Source organism: Balaenoptera physalus, assembly GCF_965194825.1.
Source record: "Balaenoptera physalus genome assembly, chromosome: 17".
Taxonomy (NCBI): domain Eukaryota; kingdom Metazoa; phylum Chordata; class Mammalia; order Artiodactyla; family Balaenopteridae; genus Balaenoptera; species Balaenoptera physalus.
Genome location: NC_138895.1, coordinates 18,931,774 through 18,946,335, shown reverse-complemented (window position 1 = coordinate 18,946,335; position 14,562 = coordinate 18,931,774). Strand labels below are relative to the sequence as shown.

Sequence of the window (14,562 nt, the reverse complement as noted above, 5' to 3'; positions counted from 1 at the left end):
GCCATAGTTAATAAAGCCTCACATACGTATTAGTATTGGTTTGCCTGATTTACAAAGGGGAGACTCAAGCAATGCAAGGCTATATCGTTTATACCTTTGGGTACCCAGTAGTGGGGTTCAGTTGATTTCCAGAACTCCCCAAGGGGAAGTGTGTGCCCCAGTGTTCCTCATATTAGATGAGTTACCTAGTTCTTATCTGTAATAGTCTTTCTGTAAAACGTTACTAATAGGTATATTTGGTAAATTCACAGCCTTCTTGTTTAGAAACAGCATCTGTCTTACGAATGTGCAGAACAGTCGGATCCTGGGAGTTGGCCAAGCATCGTGCAGCTCTGCAGGCCGGTCTCTAGGGTTTCCCCAAACACCCCAGGAGAGAAGGGAGGCCAGCAGCTCTGCACCTCTGTCAGGAGCTGGAAGGCAAGACTGAGTTGGCACCTTCACGCGGAGAGTTTAACAATGAACCTTCTCTTCCTTAATAACGTAAAGCTGCCTCTCACACCCCTTATCACTGTTTTCTTCACAGAGTTAGGAAGTGACAAAATCATCCTAAAGGTAGTCGGTGAATGACCTTTAAAACAAAAGAGCACTGCATACAATTTCGAGGTAAAAAGACACTGTGTAAGTTAGAAGTTTACAAATAACAACATGGAAATTGATGGAAGAGGTCACACTAAAGCAGACATTTGAGGGGAAGCAGACTGAATCCGTCTTCGTGAGCAGCTGTGAGAGATCCACTCTGAGTCAGCATCACCATTTGTAGGGTGGCTGACCAAACAATCTGCACAATTTTCGGCAGCCAGCTTACTGGGACAGTGCAGGCTAGCGGCTAACGGTGTGGCCTCTGGTGCCAGACTTCATAGGTTCACGTCCCAGCTGTGTTACTTACCAGCTCGATGACCTCAGGCAAGTTTCTTGACTGCTCTGTGACTTGATTTCTTCATCTGTACCTGTATCAAGGGTTGTGGTAAAGATTAAATGAGTTGATACTTTATAAAGTTCTCAGCACAGTGCCTAGCACAAAGTAAGTACTCAAAGAGCATTGACTGTTAACTGAGTTTGCCTTAACGCTAGTTGGAGCATAAATAGTTCATAAATATTCCAGTAGGTTTTGACCCACCCTCAGGATCACTCTGGATATTGATCTAGAAATCCAGAGACTCTACTGGGACACAGGCTGACACTTAGGGGAAGGGAAGCCCTGGCAAGGATCATTCTGCAGCGTCCCTCCAGCCTGTGACTCCTGTGGACGCAAGTCCCAGGAGAGCACATTCTATGGGATGCCAGAATTTTTTGTAGGATTTTGCAGTATGGCAGCTTGTCTAGGAGGCAGTAGAGGTATCTTTAGAACCTTATCATCAAATAGACTAGTGAGGAGTCTTCTCTTTAGGAATCTCAACTCCTGAAAACTACCTGCACTTTTCTGTTAGCAAGTACACCGGTCAGCCTCCGAGTTTGAGATTTACCCGACCTTTCTTCTGAATTGTCATAAAACCTAAGGCGTCCCTATCCCTGTTAGATGAGGTTTGAACCACACACACACACACATTCAATAAATACATATAATTAAACTTTGCTTTTTCCATGTTTTTGGAGAAGTTTGAGGTTTAACATAATCTATACTAACTCTTCAGAAAGTTCTTCACAATTTTAAATAAGTGATAGTATCTTGAAGAAAAAAAATTTGAGTTAGAACATCTTTCCATATTTTGACTTCCTGCACTTTATTTTCTAACTGCCTGCAAGTTTCTTCCAAACAAGACTCGCACTTTGCCCTGCCACAGCTTCTTTTATTACACCTGTCCCAGTCAGTCTTGAAAATCAAGACTGATTTTTTTTTTTTCATTTTGCTATTTTAAGCTACAACTGGCCACCACAGTCATATTTATGAGACTTCACCTTAAAGCTTTCCACCCTGCACCCAGCCCAGGTATCTGAAGAGCACAGAGGTCACGTCTTGGTATCTGCCTATTAAACATAGCATCCCAGAATTTATTTTTTACCTGGTTGCTGTTTGAGTCTTTTATTGCTGGTTTACCCTCATCTTTCATCTTTAAAAATAGCTTTATATAATGGAGCTATACTAGTAGGATAAATATACATGTATTTGTATATTAGAATATATACGGGAGAAATACATGTTCAATAGTGTATGTATATAAATATATACACACACACAAGCCCAAAATACTAACCAATTCAAAAAGGTTAGATGAATTCATAGAACCTTACAAGGATTTACGAAATGGGAGTTAAAGGTCCAGGCACACCTTAAGTCTTTGAAAGTAGCTTTACTGAAGGTGCTCTATTATTCTGCTTTCCTAGGGTCCGTGTAAGTCACTGAACTCCACACTGTATTGCTCTGACCCTGTTACTTTTCCTCATCTTCTTTCATATCACTGTCTTTAGGAATTATGAAATGAAATCCACTCACCCAGAAGAGTTGAGACGATCCCCAAATTCTTTAACACATTCATGAGCAAGATCTAATCAGTCTGTGTAGTAATAGCATTTCCTTCATCTCCATGCTGAGTAATAATGTTGAAAGATCATCTCAATTATTTTCTGAGTTATAAGAGTTTCCTACATTATTTATATGTTCTAAGTTAACCATAATTGAGGAGTTACATAGGTTTAGAACACAACTATACTAAAAGAACCACTGGTCATTATCAAGATTTGATGTTTTTCTGATACTACAGTATCATAGGATGTAGATGAAAATGCCATTTTAAAGAAGTTGATGGGAAATTATTTTTAAACTAAGGCCTGTGGGTTTAATAGAGATAAAAAGAACATGTAGCTCTGAAGTGGACAGACTAAAGTTTAATCCCAGTTCTAACTTGTTCAAACTGTGGCTTGAGTAACCTTGGGCAAGACACTTACCCTCTCGGAGCTTTGTAAAATGGAACTAATAGTCACTGTGAAGAATTAAAGTGTTTGTTTTCCTCCCATTTACTTGGGGTTTAGGAACTAGGCTTTTTCTTCTTCCTAACAGTCCCTACGTCAAGAGCACCCATTTTTATTCCTCCTCTCTCACACCCTGATTTTATTAATCACCCTGTTCCTCATTTAATACAGTGAATGTATCAGTTCAACCACCACCTCCATAGCACTTGGAAAAGTACCAAAAGATTGGTTTTCATTAAACATTGGTTGCCTGGATGAATTGGGCAGCCCTTATGTGTGGGTGTAGAGGGGTGAACAAGGCAGTGCCCCTGTGGAACTCAGTCTAGGGGGAAAGATGGCAGTTAACAAGAAACGACAATGAAGTGTGAAGCGTTAGGGTAAAGAACAGGGTACGCTGACCTCTGCCAAGGAGGTTGTGACCTCATCCAGAAAGGAGGCGTCCTTGAAGTATACGAGATTCAAGCCCTAGGTCCTGCGAGATGAGCACTGGACCAGTGGCAGTTCCAGTCTCCCTTACTCACTTACCCACCCCTCCCCGCAAAAAAGAAATCACATCGATACGACACTTGAGGACTCTGACCCAGTTTCACTGTAGTCTCATTGGATAGTCAAATATATATAGTACAAGTGTTTCCTCATCTGTAGAATGAGAATAAAACTACCTACCCAACCTCTCTTATATGGCAAGTTTTAGAACACTTTTAATGCTACTTAAGAATTAGACACGGACTTCCCTGGTGGCACAGTGGTTAAGAATCCGCCTGCCAGTGCAAGGGACACGGGTTTGAGCCCTGGTCCGGGAAAATCCCACATTCCGCAGAGCAACTAAGCCCATGCGCCACAACTACGGAGCCTGTGCTTTAGAGCCCACGAGCTACAACTACTGAGCCGTGTGCCACAACTACTGAAGCCCGCGTGCCTAGAGCCCATGCTCCACAACAAGAGAAGCCACCGCAACGAGAAGCCCGTGCACCGCAACGAAGAGTAGCCCCTGCTCGCCACAACTAAGAAAAAGCCCACGTGCAGCAACAAAGACCCAGTGCAGCCAAAAATAAATAAATAAATTTATAAAAAAAAAAAGAGACTATTTTAATAGTAAATACTAAGATCGCGTCTTTGTAATAAAGATGGCCGAGCACAGGCAGATCTAAAAAGATGGGTCATTATAAGGTTTCTTTGGGTTTTTTTAAAAAAAAAAAAAAAACAAGTAAATTTTGGGTACCTTGGGCTATGTGGTATTTATTATAGCAGTATTTGGCAAAATAGGACTCTGTCATTTGTTAAAATGTAACCTGATTTCTGAAATGTTGTGGCTTTAAGCAGAGGAGTTAAAAATTAGACCTGCACAGTAATTTCTGAAGGGGCTCAATTTCCCACTTGCAGCTTTTACCTTAAGGAAGGGATAGTATCCAAAAAGAAAACCAGGAAAAGCAAGAGTCAAAGAACCGCATTTTGAGCTTTTCCTAAACTTTTCCAGAGCAGCCTCTTTGTCCTGCAGATTTCACACTCCCGTTCTAACTGCCTTTACGAGGAAATGATTCTTCCTTATCCGAGGAATTACACCTTAACCTTAACAAAAATGCGTATCTAATTCCCATCAGTTTTTAAACCCTTTATGGTGAGCTGTGTCTCACCCAGACTGTTGCCCAGTGTTTCGAGGTGAAGTCGATTATTTTTTAAGTCGTTTTTTAGGTTTAATCAAGACCGGATTCATCTTTAAGTGAAAGTTCAGAGATGGCTCCATTTAAATACAGCGTAGCTATTTTTAGTTTATACCTTTTGGAACTGCCGTCATTCTTCATACCTTATTTACTGCAACTGTGTTGGGTCTTTTTTAATATTTTTTGGTAACTGGTTTTGTGAGCTCATTTATCTACTGCTATCAACATGGAAAAGTGACACTTGTTTTGTTCTATTTCGTTTCCAGGGCCCTAATTCAATCATGATTGTCCTCGTCATGCTGTTGAATATTGGGTTGGCAATTCTTTTTGTTCACTTTCTAACTTGATTGGAATTAGGAAAGGTAAGAACAGCCTTAATTTCTCTATAAAATATACAACATTTTTTTTCCCATATTCAAATTTACATTTTTTTTTTTAACAACTACGTATTGTCCTTCACTTTAATTTTGGCTGTGCCTGAATGTGATTCAACATAGTTACTTAATGATATAACTGTTTTGACCCTTCAGTGAAGTCATGACAACTAGTGGTGTTAGCCCACAGTTCTCTGCAGTGGTGTCATCAGCCCTTTAAATGGCACACCCCGGTCAGACTCAGACACAGGGAAGGAGGCTTGGAATTAGGATGGGATCACCAGAGAGAGAGAGAGAGAGAGATGAAACTTGGAAAATTCAGCCGGAGGACCCGTTCGGTCCCCCTGGGAATGCTTTGGGGTCCTCTGGGAGCTGAAGCAAGCAGCCATGTTGGAGAGCAAAACTTAATAATCATTCTTTTTTAAAATCTGCTGAAGCAGCCCCATCCGGCGAAGTTCCTGGCATTGGCTACTCCATCTGTCCTAGCAGAGTGTGACTAAACTGGAAATGTATGGAGCTGCATTTTTTTTTTTTTTTTTTTTTTTTTTTTTTTTTTTTTTGATGGAAGTCAACAGCTGCCTTACTATTTTACCATCTGACGTTTCTAGTAGGGAGCTGGGGAAACAAACGACTGCCCGAGGAATGTGGTCGGAGGATTGTGTTGCTGTGGCCGTGGTTCCAGCATTCACTCCTGTCTCATTAGAAGAAGTAGGTAGCAGCATCACTAACCAGTCTTATGCCATGACCTGCTGCTTTCTCATCTCCTGGAACGTCCCAGGAGAGAAGGTTTCGTTGGCTTGTGCACGATTATGTTCATTTCTGCTGTTTATTTAAATCCGACGTATAGTCATCTACAACACGCGGTCCTGGCTGGATGAAGCACATGTGTCGCATCTCAAGGAAAAGAAACAACAGAATGCTAGAGAAAATGTGTTTCTTTTGATAGCAATACATCATTCTTCATGTCGTTTAGTCTTCCTAAACCTGTAAAAGGCTATTTAAAATTTAGCAATTTGAAGGCATTACACCTACCTAAGAATAATTTAACTTTAAACATTTTTAACACTACTGAGATTAATTATTTACACACTTAGGAGGTGCTAGATTTTAAAAGCTGAAAGACAACAGAATTCTAAGAAGTATCGTCAAAATGTTGCATGGATTGCAGTAATCGGTGTTTAAAGGATTCAGTTTCACTGCTGACGTACTTCACCAACCAAATAAAATCTTGTCAGTAGCTATGTTAATTCCCATGAAAGTTAAGCAAGATGCTATTAATAACTGCTCTTCTTTTTTTTTTCCCCAAACTTAAATTTTTGTTGAATACATTCAGGTAGAGCATAAAGCTTTGTTAAATCAGTGCTTCTCAATTTTACGCCTTTCATGTTTTTCAAAGTCCTTTTGTAATTGTATTTCACATTTTAAAGGCTTAGACAATTTTTAAGTATCTGTCTTTTGCAGTCCTTTGTTATTCTGACATAATCTGATTTTTTTGCTGTTTTATAATTTATTCTTTATTACTCAGAAGCATGCTTATTTAGAGAAACTACGTGGTCTTTATAAAAATAATTATTTGAAAAGAAAATCAGGGGAGGTAAGTTATCTGTCCAATCTTGGTAAGACGTTATTGAGGAGAGGGAGCTATTCCTAAACATTTTCACGATCTGCATGGTTTAATCAGATTTTTACCTTATCTGCTGCTGTTCCGATGCAGAAGAGACAATTCCCATATTAGCACAGGTGTGGACTGAATGCTTTGTCACCTACAGGGCAGTAATGCAGTGGTGTTTTTTGCAGAAGTACAATATGTTGAGAATCCTGGGTGTGACCAATATGGAATAAAGAAGAAAGCAGAAAGAGAGCAAATAAAAATTACAACTTGTATATTTATTTATTTTTTACATTTTGCTTTGACTTTTAAATTTAGGAAGTATACGTTTTTACCCAAGAAACGTTTCAGTTCCTGCGTCAGTCTCAATATTCTCACTGCTCCTTCCTAACCCCATAGCTCTTGATGCTGGGAAAGCTGATTTTTTAAAAAAATTAAATAAAATATTTAATCTTAAGTGTTTATTTCAAATGTGTAATGCTTTGGAAATAATGGGTAACAGATAATAAAGGATATGTTTATAAAGTGAGCATGTTGGTTCCATTTATAAATGTATGTATGATTTATAAGCTTTTTTAAAAACAAAGCTCAAATTGTTGGTATTTTTCTAAAATGTGCACAGCTGTATTTTACATGAAAGGCTCTTTCTAATGGGTTGTTATACTGTACTCTACATTTTGGACAGCACATGAAGTCTGCCAATGTACTTAATAAAACATGACTTTGTTTATTTAAAGTTTCTTGCTGTGAAAAAGAACTCCCTACCTGCGAGTTCCGTTATTTATAATCCTTGAAACCAAAATGTATAATGTACAGTTTTCACAACTGTATCTGCTCTAATAAAAAAAAAGTTGGTTATTAATAAAGTTGCAGGTGTGTTTCCTTTATGAGTAAATTACTGTCTTGAGTTATGTGGAATTTTTGGCTGGTGATGGCGGTGAAAGAAAGATCTGCTGAGAAATTAATAATAGAAATGGGGGAGGGGCAGTGCTCAAAGAACCCACCTGGCAGAAGGTCTTACGCTGCACCGTTACGTTGTTTCTTCGTCTCTTTCATCTTGGGCCTTTGGAATAATTTTGCAAAGTAAGATTCATCACTCTGCTTTACTGTCTTCTTTAATTGTATTAGTGCCTTATCCCGGGTTTTGAATCTGCTCCTGTTTTTAAGGAAAACTTAAAGATGGAGTAAGTGTCCCTCCTGCATGGGCACTTTCCAGTTACAGTTTTTTGACCATCGTGGCCCACAGAAACTACTATGTTGCTCTGGCCCCTGCTGCTTAGGTCCAAAGTGCAGCTGAATAAACTTGCTGCCACTAGAACGTGCAGCCTTTGAAGCCATCCTCGGTGCTGGTGTCGGCTGGCTCCGTGCATCAGCAGGCAGCCTGTGAGGTACAATAAACGGACCTTCTCCAGAACAGCTTCCCACGGAGCTGCCACGGCGCTTTGAAAATTTTTTAAGTTAGCCACTCCTGTTGAGGGCTGTGGTATCGAAGACCCCCACGTAAACAATGCCCGGTTACCGCCTCTAGGTGTTAACAGATTTATCAACTCACATGATTCATCTCCTAGCAAATCCTAAGGGAACAGAACACAGAACAGACTACTTTGGAGCAGGCGGGAGAAGCACAGGGTGCTAGAAAGATTATTGACTCCGGATTCGTGTCCAAACCACATGTTTTGGTGGCTGAAGCCAAAGCTAGGGTGAAGACCGTGTGGTTGGGAAATCTGGAAAATATTCTCCGTGCCCTTTTCGTACAATAACTATTTCAAGAGTCGTGGTGAGCAGCTCCCTGGGCTCAAACTGTGCACTCGCAGCCCTCCCCCAGGCTTTGGAAAGCGGTGTAGGCTCTTCTCTCCAACTTCATAGGCAGCTGTGGACGTGGCATATTCTGCCAGGACAGTGTAACGATCCATCAGGCCGTGTTCGATTATCCCAGGTGTATCAATTACCTATGTCCAACATTTCCTTCTTACCCCCAAAGTACCAGAAAGGACTTAGGATTCTGTCATAGCCTCTACAGGGGTCTGACATATGGGAGTAGGAGAAAATATCAGCATATATAGAACGCAGTGAATACTGATGAATGCAGTGAACATGGATGAAGTTTTGGCTGTGGTCATGATTGATTGGGGATTCTTCTCTAACCTGTGTCCCTGGTTTCCTCATCTGTAAAATGGGTATAACCATAGCACCTCATAGGAGGAGGAAATGAGCTTATTTACCTTAAGTGCTTAGTACAGTACCTGGCGCATAGGAACTGCTTTGTACATGTTAGCCTTTACTAATTGGAAGAACTAGGGGAAAATTTAATTCCTGTGTCTCAAACACATTAAAAAAATATAGTAAGATCCCACTAAAGGCCTCTTTATAAAGGTTAATTATGCCACAGGTCATATGATGTTCTTTCTTCAGTGGTAGTCATTGAGTCTCTCTCACTGTGAAAATCGAAGGCCACACTTACAGAGCTCCGTCTCTACACTAAAATGTGATTTTTAATATAGTAGGATACGAGACATTTGCTTTACAAAGAACTTTCTCGTCTCATTAGAGTCTTACAAGGTCCCTGTGAAAGATTTCCTGCAGGTAAATGACTTGCCCAAGGTCATGTAGCCAAAAAGTTATGATTATTTGTATCAGAGTCCCAGATATGACTAAATGCTGTGCTTTTTCATTTCATATATTGACTAGCATCATTCCAGACTATCATACTGATCAGCCATGAAAAGGCAGAAAATATGATGAAATTCAAGGTAACAGTGTGGGTTGAATGAGCCCATTTCCGTAAGTTCCTGAATGCTACTCAGTTGATGTAACTATAACAGAGTCTATCAAAAGTTCTGAATAAGGTACTTAAAATGCTAAATGTTAAGTGTATTTAAGTTTCCTAACTTTCAGTTAGGTATTTATATAAGATGTTGATTTTTGAACCTTAAAAAATACTAAATATTACTAATAAACGTTTAGTTCTTAAGTGCTATCTTGCTTGGTACTTTGGAGTAAGAGGCATATTACAAATGCACTTGGTGTGGGTTGTGTTTGAACCTGATCTCTAGGATTACCCCAGAAACTGCACATAGAAGGCCTAAAAGATGTAGATATATATCATGATGTTCTTTTGATACTTTATCTTAGTGTTCCATAGAATTGCCTTGGTATTCTCTTGAATCCCAAGTCGGATTTAGGTAAACTATTAGTAGAATTAACACAGGTGAGGGCCAGAGATTTGGTCAGCTAGTGATTGATAAGGCTGTTTGCTTACTGTGCTGAAGAGTATTATCGATCTTTGAGAAGAATTTTGGAGAGAAGGTGTGGAGGCAGAGATAAAATCAGTGGAAGATGACCGCAATGTTGATGTACAAGTCTTCCCTTGTCCCCATCCTTGCCCCAAGCAAACTCATTCATGAAATAATCAAGAACAATACTGAATATTCAGTGGAATTCATGACGATACTTGCTTCAGGGAAAGCAGTGGAAGAGGGCTTTAGTTTAAGACTGTGTGTATCACATTCCTGCCACTTATTGCGCATATTTGAAAGAAAAGAATCTGATAGTTAAGTATCATGTCCCTAATTCAGTAAAAGTGGAGGCAAAGGTGAGAAGCCAAAAGTCATCTAATTTTCCCATGTTCTAGGCATGTTTTAACAATCGCTCTGACCGCTAGAGCAAATACCTAGAAATCAGGTAGCTGTTTCTGAAGGTGATAAAGGCCAAGAAGATGTTCAAACGTAGCATCATTGTGGAGCTAAGAGGTGGTGGACCCCATCACCTAAGAACTAGGCGTGGCATTTGAAAAGCAGTTTTATATCAGATAACTGAACCAAATAAAAGTTAGGAGAGGTTAGAAACCTACAAATCCATACAATATTCAAAAGGATAAACAAGTATCACTTAAGTCTGTTGTTATTTATCAACCCACTGAAACCAAGCAAGAATTTGGGAAATAATCTCAACAGAAGAAAGCACTAAAGAATGAAACATATTTGTGCTTCAAATAGAAGTTTTGGTGTTAACTACATCCAACGGGTTTTGTCAGGATACAACAAGTAATGTGAGGAATTCTTAATTTTTTTTTTATTTCTCATTGGGCACTAAGAATATTTCCTTACTTTGCAATTTGGCTTTCTTCTATTAGAATTTTTGTGCATGGAATTATCTTTCCATTTTTTTCTAATAATCATGTCCATTTTTTCCTTCACAAAAGAGTATTACTAACCTGGATAGATCCTAGCAGACTATATGTTTAAGTTTTTATTGGTTTACTCTATAAATTTACCTGTACTTGTGTTGACTTCCAAAGACTACCTGAGTAAATTATAAAGGAAGTACTCGAAACCTATATGCTGCCCTGCTCCAGACCCTCAGGAGTTTTCACGCTGCCTGTGTGTTCAGTACACTGCCCAATGCCCTGTGCCCCGGGAGGCCCCAGCTCTCCATCTCACCTAATCGTAGCATCACTCCTTATCAGGCTCCCCACACCAGGGGCAAGCTTAGACACACGCAACGCACCAGTGCAGTTTGACAAACAGGTCAACTTAACTGAGGATATTAATTCCAATAGAGAAGCATAAGAAGGCCTCAAAATCAGGCACATCACTTTCTCAGGTGCGGTTTTATGAAACCGGCGACACACTTCCTTTTGAGTCGTCCCCATATTCACTGGATATGCCAACACCAAACATCTCATGTCCATTTGGGGACCCTCTAAGGATAGTTTTGGTGTCTGTAAGATGGGAACAATAATATCTGCCTCATAGTGTTTTTGTAAGAATCAAAGTAGGTAAGGTCAGTCAGGTTCTTGGCACCTGGTAGACTCTCTGCATATAGCAGGTATGATTACACTTAACACTTTCACCTTTCTTAGCAATGTTTACTTATTCCTTCATCAATAAACTTCTAGGCCCAAGATGGACTCTTTCTTGCCAAGGGTGCCAGTTCAGCAAACCAAAACGTAGATAACTTTCTAGTCCCTGCTCTACTTGACCAGAAACAATATATACAGTCAGCCAATCAACCCCCAAACATCAAGCCCACCTAGACCTTCTCACCCCAAAGTTGACTCTGTGGCTCCAGCCAATTAGATATGTTCAGTTTCTCTTTTCCTTGTTCTTTATTCTTTATCCCATAAAAGCTTCCTACCTTCTGCCCCATTTTGCAATTCTCCAAAAGAAAACTATCGACTTCATCAAGTGTAAAATAAAGTTTGTTTGTATCACCTAAATTGTTTTCTTTATTCTTCATGATTACTCAATTCATGTTTGTTTACATTCACTGAAATGAAATTCTTTGGCTAATAAGTATCAGGTCCTGCCCGAAGGAATGTATCTGCATAGAGAATCAGTTGTACTTTAAATCATTTAAATGAGTTCCTTATCAAAAGCAAAAGGCAGACAGTTAAAAATCAAAGCTTGTAATGATCATCAGGTTTACTGGTGAGTATTAATGCGTTTCTCCTAAGAAGCTTAGGAATGTTTAATAATACGGAACACTCATTATATACACTAGGTACAACTATTCATTAATGTCTATTGATCACAGAAACGTTATAATAAAAGCTACAGTTAAGATGTACTAGAAACGAGCTTGACAAAGGCTTGCCACAGTGATGACACTCTTGGCTGTAGGAGCAAGCTTCCTGATCCATGTAGAGCGTCAAGATTTTCACTGATACACAGAAGTGTGTTAATGGGCCCCGCTATTATGTTTAATCCCTGTGGTTATGAACATAGGCAAGTGGCTGTGCCTTTAAATTAAAATATATTGAATCAGAAATAACAGCATGGCAAAAACAGCATCATGTCAGATCTCCCAGAGCTCAGGAGTTAGTGTAGCATGCATTAGTTTATAAGTTCTGTCATTAATATTTATAGAAAAAGAACAGAAAAGAGGGTAAGAAGGTATCTGCTCTAGGTCAGTGGATAGCCACGTCCAGAGAGCTTATCTCAAACCCTGCATTCAGCTAAAGGTGGTTGCTTTTCTCCAAAGGGTAACAGGAAACAGTTCTCCTTCTTGAAACACTGTATTCACTATTTTAAGGAAAACCTAACATTAGATGAAAGTCACCTTCTGGGACTTTAAATAGCTTTTATATCATTAAACACACTTCTTTTCCCCTCTCGCCAAATCTCATTCTGTATTGACCACAGCAGGAAGGAGACTTGCAGTGGTTCTTAAACTTGAACGAGCCTTAGAATCACCTGGAAGTCAAACGCTGCTGAGTCCCACAACAGTTTCTGATTGAGTAGGTCAGGGTTTTCGCATTTCTAACGTGTTCCCAAGTGATGCAGATGCTGCTGGCCAGGGGACCACACTTGGAGAACCACCGCTGTATGTAATCAAGCAGTACACATGTATCAAGCACCAACTACAGCCAAGGCCCTTGGCTTGGCTGTGTGTGTGGTGTGGCAAAGAGAAGAAAGAAGAGTGAAAAAGAATACATGCATACCTAATGTGTGTACAGCAATCATGTTATTTGATCCTTAAAATAACTCTGGGAACTACAAAGCACTCTCCCCATTTTGCACAGGAGAAAACCAAGGCCCAGAGGCGTGGAGAGAATTGTTTAACAAAACACAGCTGATAAAGAGCAGAGCCAAGACTCCCAGCCAGGTGCCTCTGGCTCCAAGTCCTGGATGTTCCCTCCCCTATATCTCAGCGGCTCTCTCCTCTGGCCACCAAGAGATTAGAACACAGGGCGCAGGTGGAGAGCCCTTCTGGCTGCCATCAGGCAAGACAACATGGAGGTTGAGTCCTCAGGATTAGTTGGGATGAAACACTGACGTCTCAGGCATTTTCTGTCACACGAATGACAGTCATTCTCAGATCCATGTAGTAGTTTATCTATAGATATATCTCTCAAACCAGATATGAAATTGGACCTCATTCTCTAAGCAAGATCTGCACGCTCAAAAACTTCCGTTTTATCAGACAGTGCTCACATTTGCAAACCTACACATAACTCCCTCTGTCCATCTGTGTAGACTTTCTCCCCTAGTTTTGACAGAAGAAAAAAACTACGCAGTTAAAGATGACGACAGTGTCTGCACATACAGATTCCGTCATGTCCAGCCGACCTTCCTCAGCGACCACCAGGCTAGAAGAGGAAGCTCAGTTAGCAGAGAGAAGACAGATATTGGCAGGAAGCAGGGGGGTTGGTTAGGAAAACATCCTGATCCTTATTTTTTGTCAGGAGATGTGTGTAGGACTTAGGAAATCAGTCTTACAATCAGCATCAGACAAGTCCCCTATCTGCCTCTGAGTTTATTTTCAACATTAGGATTTTCCACAAATGGCAAAAATAGACAATACGCAGAAGGGAAAATGCACGCTGTCAATAAACATAAAAAGATGCTCAACCTGACGGATAGCCAGGGAAATGCAAATGAAAATAATGAGATTTTTAAAATCCCGTGCCTGCCACATCGATTACATTCTTAGCTGAAATGGAAAAAGGGCTTGATCTGGAGGCAGCACTGGATCTCAAATCCAGATCTTCTTTACTTTCCAGCTCTAGGAAGCTTTCCCGGGTTCCATGGAATGTCCCTCCTCAATGACTCCAGACCACCTTGCTTGACTCTTAGCACTTCATTGCATAAATCATCTGGTTTTCAAACCCGTCTCTACTACTAGGCTGTGCGCTCCTCATGGGTGGGGAATTTGGCCTATGTCTCTGCCCCAACAGTGCCTGGTACACATATATGTCCAATAAGACTGATAAGTGAATTAATAAAACTGAAATCACCTTGCCCACTTGGGCAACTCACAGACTAGTGTAAGATAGCCATCTTCCACAACTTGCCCTGAAGATATCACTCCCCCCCCTTTTTTTTTGTCTTACAGTGTTAATATTACTATGCTAAATGGGGGGGTGAATATTTTGTGGAAGAGTAAGAAGTTTTAGATAGTTTTAGAAGTTTAGATGTCACTCGTTTCCATTTGGCAAAAACTATGGCTGAGTGCCTTTGTAAAGTTTGCTAAGCAATTTGATGATGTTTCCACGAAAGCCAACAGATCA

At 40.1% G+C, this 14,562-nt stretch overlaps 1 protein-coding gene across 4 annotated transcripts in view; it reads left to right on the top strand.

Moving 5' to 3' along the window:
• The window catches only part of JPH1 (junctophilin 1), a 79,869-nt gene extending 72,452 nt beyond the window's left edge, over positions 1-7,417 (top strand). The window contains exons 5-6 of one of the 4 annotated variants that reach the window (XM_082432584.1): positions 4,835-4,930; positions 5,551-7,417. In XM_082432584.1, coding sequence (XP_082288710.1) covers positions 4,835-4,915 — 81 coding nt within the window. In that variant the 3' untranslated portion in view covers positions 4,916-4,930; positions 5,551-7,417. Of the gene's footprint in view, positions 1-4,834; positions 4,931-5,098 lie in introns of all 4 variants that reach the window. The other 3 variants (XM_082432581.1, XM_082432583.1, XM_082432582.1) reach the window with 3 other exon arrangements.
• The last annotated feature ends 7,145 nt before the right edge of the window (positions 7,418-14,562 follow it).